General features: G+C 30.5%; 1 protein-coding gene across 1 annotated transcript; it reads right to left on the bottom strand.

The window, feature by feature from the left end:
* On the bottom strand, window positions 2,548–4,228 carry LOC18612216 (glutathione S-transferase F9). Its single transcript, XM_007048888.2, has 3 exons — window positions 4,035–4,228; window positions 3,862–3,910; window positions 2,548–3,208 (listed from the first exon to the last, which is right to left on the bottom strand). Exons 1-3 carry the CDS (start codon window positions 4,176–4,178, stop codon window positions 2,748–2,750), a joined length of 654 nt encoding a protein of 217 aa, XP_007048950.1. The 5' UTR covers window positions 4,179–4,228; the 3' UTR covers window positions 2,548–2,747.

A 6,480-nucleotide genomic window follows, 5' to 3' on the forward strand; every position in this document is an offset into this window, starting at 1 on the left:
AAGCTGTTCTACAAGGGTTGGATGAAGAAAAACTCAACAAGAAAATTAATCTCTTATAAGTTAATCAACAAGATATGCCTTTCTTTTTCTATTTAAACTTGTCTCTCATGTGATTGACATATATGTAGAAGCTAGGAATTCACCATTATGCTCTTAAGAATTTTACTTGATTCTATCTTCTGTGGAAGATTGAAGAATGTATGATTGGAGCTTCATAACAAGTGAACAACTAGACAAGCATACTTTGACCTTTTGAGATGGACATCACCCAAACACCTATGCGTGACCTTTCTTGATAGGTAAAAATCTAATCCTAACCTTTTGGATAACCAGTTTTTGTATTAATTTGTCCTTTATTCTTAGTACTAAATGAGTTTTTTTTTTTCCTTCGCTTTGCTCTTGACTTCCATTTTTAGAGTAATTGATTCACTTTGTGCACTTGTTTGCTATGTAGCTTTGGAGGGCTATTGTCATTTTCTTTTATTTCTCATTGTTTTAATTATCCTTTTTTGGGCTGAATTTCATCTTCTATTGCCATCATGTCTATTGATATTATGTTTATGGTTTTTGGTTTAAAATTTAGGGTTTAAGGTTCCAAAGCAGATATCACATAAAGATAGTACAAATTTTTAACGTAGCTTTAATTGTTTTTAAATATGTTCCAAACTTTTATGTCTTTGAATTTGCCTTCCTAACTCCTACAAATATGAAATGAACTTTGTATTTTCTATTTTTCTAGATGCTGCTTACAGTTGGAGTTGAAGGATGATTTTGGATAAATGGAGGTCATAGCATTTGTACGAACAACACAAAAACTATAGGGCAACAACAACTAAACTTGCAACTGTGAAAACCATCCACCAAATGACACTGCATGGATCCGTGAAATCATTGAATAATCAAACAAGGACATTCACAAAAGGTATCACCCCAGTCACAACCAAAACAAGAATTGCAAATATCAAGCTGTATGACTGTGATGAGAACCAACATGAATAGCCTCTCAGTGCAAGTGATACAAGCCCATTATATTTATTCCTCTGCAAATCACACCCGAACAGTCTCAGCATCTCCTTCCACCATCACCGACCAGCAACCACGTTATGAGGGAGCTTTTCCTTGAAACAACATCTCAGAAACAGCCCACCACCAGCCTTTGAGAACAATCACTAACCAAGAAAACAAAAACTAGGTAATTTCAACTCATTCCTCCACATTTATTTAATCACATTCAAAAAAATATATAGAATCAACGATGTCAAACATTTCTCTAAAACTCCAATCATTGCCATACTTTGCCATCAAATACAATAACACACGTACTATATATATCTTATATATTTTTTATGAAAGAGTCTGCTACATTAATGTTAGTAAAGATTATACCTGAATATATATTGTTTCTTCTTTGCTATAATAGTTTTTTTGGAATTCAAAAAACTATTATCCGACTCCTATTTGTTTATTAGCTTTAACTACCGATGAATTGCTTTATCAATATCCTTCAAACACATGCATAGCAATTTAATTAAATTTGTCTTCTTTCTCGCTTTAACGTTTATATTCTCTATTTATAGTTTATAGATTTGTTGCTACTCACATTTTTATTTTGATTTGATATTTACTTTCTTCTATTAATTTATACATATTTGACATCTTCTATTTTACTTTGTTATCACGTTTTTGTTTTCTATAGATTCTACTCTTTGTTTGCTGATATTGTTGTACTATTTTTTACAAAATACAATATGCATTTTATATTATCGTGCCATGATTACTTTTACAAATTAGTTTTATTGCTTGCTTTCGCTTACAGACTACAATTGTTCAATTACAATTTCACAAATCAATTGAGTTGTCAAATGCATTTATTGTTCTTCAGCTTCAAAATTTGAACTTGTAGACAAAAACCTAACCATTTAGTTACTAAATATTTATAATTGCAATTTTGCAAACCATTTAAGTGATACTATTGTTTTCCTATATACAAGTGTTATTAAAATTACATTTTAAATATAATATGTCTATTTTACACATATGTCTTTTCATACTTTTCAAGAATTTAGCATTTTAAAGCCTTTGTATATTACTATTACCTTTTGATAAGTTAGCATTTATAATCAAATGAAATACTAACAAAAATGTTGTTCATGCAATGCAATTCAACATTCAAGAAACTAGTGTGAAATATCCTCAAGCGTACTACAAACATTTTGTTTACCTTTTGTTATTTCAGCAATTGAAAATTAAAATGCTTTCTCTTTTTTGTATGAAAGCAACAACCGTGCACAAACATGGTTAAATATCCACCATTCAAGTGCCAGCTTTTTATTCAATTTTCATGTACAACAAATTGTAAAAATATTTATCGACATTTGTACAGTAAGAATTCTTTTCATTTTGAATGAAGGCAGCCACATCACCAATGTCACCAAAATAGATAAAGATACAATGCTTATGTTTTTAAATAAATATTTTATATATCTAAAATATTCATTAACAATTTTATATGTCGATGAAATTGTCATTTTTTTAGATATCGTAAACTAAACTAAAAATATATATATATTTAATGCATCCGAACGCAGCACACCGACAACGCACCAGTGATTATAAAAGTAGACACTCCAAACCATTTAATTGGATGGCCGACCAACATAATAAGATAAGACGTAAAGCAAGACCTGAAAGCAACTGCTAAACAAAGTAGACATTATTTGAAAAGACCCATCTGAAACGCCATCGCTTCAATTCTTGAAAGGAGCAGCGTAGAGCTGGAGAACCTTTTGCCAGGAAGGTCTGCTGCTAATATCATCCCACCAAGCACTAACATGCTTCCTGCTCTTTATCATGTACTCCTTTCCCATATGATCCACCAAGTACTGAGTAAATGGCAAATGGCTAAGGTCAGCGAGGCTGAAGAAATTACCAGCTAAGTACTTGCTCTTTGACAGCCTCTCCTCATAAATATCCAGCACCTTGCCAAGCTTTTCCTCACTCTCTTTGATCAAGTTTTCATCACGAGGCAACCCCAACTTGGAGGAAAGCATGATTTGAACGGTCAGGGTGAACATTGGTGGGTTGTAGCTCTGTGCCTCGACCTCTAGCCAGTTTTCAACAAGACCTCTTTCCTCGACTGTCTTCCCCAGCAGATCAGTTCCCTGTGACTTGTACTTTTCTGCGTAGTACCTCATGATGGCACGGGATTCTACAGAACTCGCATTATAAAATTCATCAAGCCATTTAATTATAAAAAAAAAAAGTAAAAAGACAAATTAAAAGTAAGCACTCACAAATTAAACTCTTGCTCGATACTTTTTGTTAGGCTTAGGCTATGCTTGGTTGATCAGATTCTTGCAATTACATAATATGTAAAATTTTGACCCAAGTGTTCAAGTGAAATTCTCCATGACTACCACTTTTATTATAAATAATGGTAAAAATCTTATAATTGTCCAGTAACTGTGATTGTTAGTGATAGGGGAACCCACCTGTTTCCTTCCCTCTTTTCTATCTTCATGTAAAAGATTTACTTCAATTGTTTATGCATAGTAGATTAGATAGGAAAGACACAAGACCGGAAACAATTACCAAACATCACAACAAAATGTAATTATTACAGGCATATTATTTGTAACAAAAGTACTTACTTTCTATCTTCAGGATCAGCTCTAATCAATTTCCTTTGATATGTCCTGGTTTTAGTCTAAAGCATAATTTGGTTAATATAGAAGATAAGACAGTGGGAAGAAATTTGTCCTGCTGCCCCTTTTTTTCCCTTATATTTTCTCAAAGATCCTCAAGAAGAATCGTGAGAAGGTATCTTCTCAGTTTAAAAGTAAGAGAACGGAGATTAATTACCATATAAAGTATAGTCTCCATCTTGAGTGACAGGAACTGTTCCAAAAGGCTGCAAACAGCAGGAAAGAAGAGATGAACAACATAATCTTCACTGAGAATTGGAACATGATTAAACAGTTTCTGCTTAAAATTTAAAAAAAAAAAAAAAGAAAGAAAAGGTTAAAGCAACTGACCTGCAACTTGAGGTATTCAGGGTCTTTGTGCTCTCCTTTGAGCAAATCAACCGGGACAGTCTCAAACTCAACCTCCTTTTCAATAAGACACACGAGCACACGCTTTGGGGAAGCATAGGCTGGGCCATAAACCTTCACCACCATTGTTGTTTGACTGTAATATTGCCAATTCTCTTCCTGTTAAGTCTTTTATTGAAACTGTTCAATGCAATGTCCAATTTATAGAACTGGCGATGATAATTTTTGGGGGTCCACAACAATTGAAAGGTGGGACCTGGCTGCTCCAACCTCACATTTCAATGTAATTTTATGTAGGGTTTTTGCTAAGTACAGTTATCTCTGACAAGAGCGTTAATGAGTATAAATGGGAATCGTGGGTGTATCAATTACACAATTATTATTGTTTACTATTGTTAGTGGTTGTTGCTGAGAAAGTAACGCTTGGGCATCTTTTCGAATGGTTAAAAGATTAAGACAAGACTTTTACAAGGTAGACGCTTTATCTTAGTTGAAGTCTAACAAAAAGCTATGAATTTTGAGACTTGATGATTTAGTGGTAATAGAATCACTTTAAAAAAAAAAAAAACAAACACGATGTCTGACTACAACATTTCATATAGCAGTGGAGAATAAACCAGGGTTAAGTTAGGTGGTTGCAGTAAAATTCATTGCTAATCGTTTTGTCCTAATTATGGAAAATCTCTTCCTTTCATGGCAAAGCCAACCAATTCCGTTTGCTCTTTTGTTTTTAATTACAATTTTCCAACAATGCAAAATACCATGCAAAGTGCGAAAGAGTGCAAATCAAAATGGGAAGCATCTTGCCAATGTGAGAAAAGTAGCTGTACACAATGGCCAAATTAATGAGGTTGTTTTCTTTAGTGTAAATAAAGAAAAAGTGGGATTTGTTTTCCCATTGAGGGAAAAATGGATAATGAATAAGTTAATACTAATACTACCACCATCACCCTTAGATCGGATAATTTGCATTTCAATCTTAACCAAAAAATATTACAATCCAATCGCAAACTTTCGTCCCATTAAATCCATCCATTGTGTCATTTATTTGATATGTACAATTGTGGTTATAAGTGAAAATTATTTTAAGGGTACTATAGAAATTTTGATATTGACATATATGTATTTTTTTTTAATTGAGTAAGGGGATTCAAACCTTAATCTTTAGATAAAAATTATGTACTAATTAATAAGTCAAATGTTCGGATGATATTGATATATACATATATATATATATATATATTTCTAAAAAAAAAACACATTTTACTATAACTAGAGTGTAACCCGTACTATATGTTTAGGACACAATCATTTGATGTATGAATAAAATATAAAATTAATTTACATTAATAATAAAGATAATTGTTTAAAAACAAATTGTGAACCAATGTATTATATACAAATATGAAATTACATTGTAATTTATAAAGATAAATGTCCAAAAATCAATAGATATTTTGATGGCTATCTGTCGAGTTAACTTGGAGACTACTACCATATTGAGAACACACATCAAAATTCACAAATGGTACTATTTCTCGTATTAAAAATAAAGTAAGTTGAAAAATTAAATATATATAAATTAGTTGCATAAAAAAGTTTAAAGTGAGAACAAACATAACAAATATAGTAAAAAAATTAGAGATTTGGTTTGAAAGATAAATAAGTTGAGAAAATAAAAGGAAATAGAAGAAGAAAAACAAAGAAAATGAGGAAGAAAGGGATGAAGAGAAAAACTAGAGCAGAAAAACTAAAAAAGAAAGAGACAAACAATTCTAGAAAGAAAAACAAAAAAACCCTTATAAAATTAAAACAATACTTATCAATTGCATTTCAGAAAACTAATCCAAAAACCACATCAATTTAAGAAACAAAAAAATTTATGCATAAAAAAAACCATGGATAGTTCATATTTACTTTTATGACAATTTTTTTCTAAAAAGAGGATAAAGTTGTAATTGTAATCAACAAAGAAATAAAACATTAATAATAAAAAATTTAAAAAAAAAAGAAAACCTAAACAAATCTCAAAACTCACTATATCTGCAACTTGATAATATTTTATCAATATAGTTTCAATAATATACAATTATAAAGTGAATGATTGACTAATATTATATCTTGTAAAAATACACTTATCTATGATATTTTTGAATATTTAGAAAGTAATTAAAAAATATATCAAATGAGTTGAAGGATAAACTCATAGCAAAATAATAATGACAAAAATGTAAATTAAGAAATATATTTCTAATAAAGGACATATTATTATTCAAAAGATAATTAAAAATAAGCTTATATGATATATATGAGATAAGATGAATAATAGATAAAAGAAATCAATAATTGATATAACTTGAGTAAAAGTGCAAGTAGATTATTGTCTACAATAGAAAAGTATAACCATACACCTAATCATATAAAATAT

This window comes from Theobroma cacao, chromosome 1, assembly GCF_000208745.1.
Source record: "Theobroma cacao cultivar B97-61/B2 chromosome 1, Criollo_cocoa_genome_V2, whole genome shotgun sequence".
Lineage (NCBI taxonomy): Eukaryota > Viridiplantae > Streptophyta > Magnoliopsida > Malvales > Malvaceae > Theobroma > Theobroma cacao.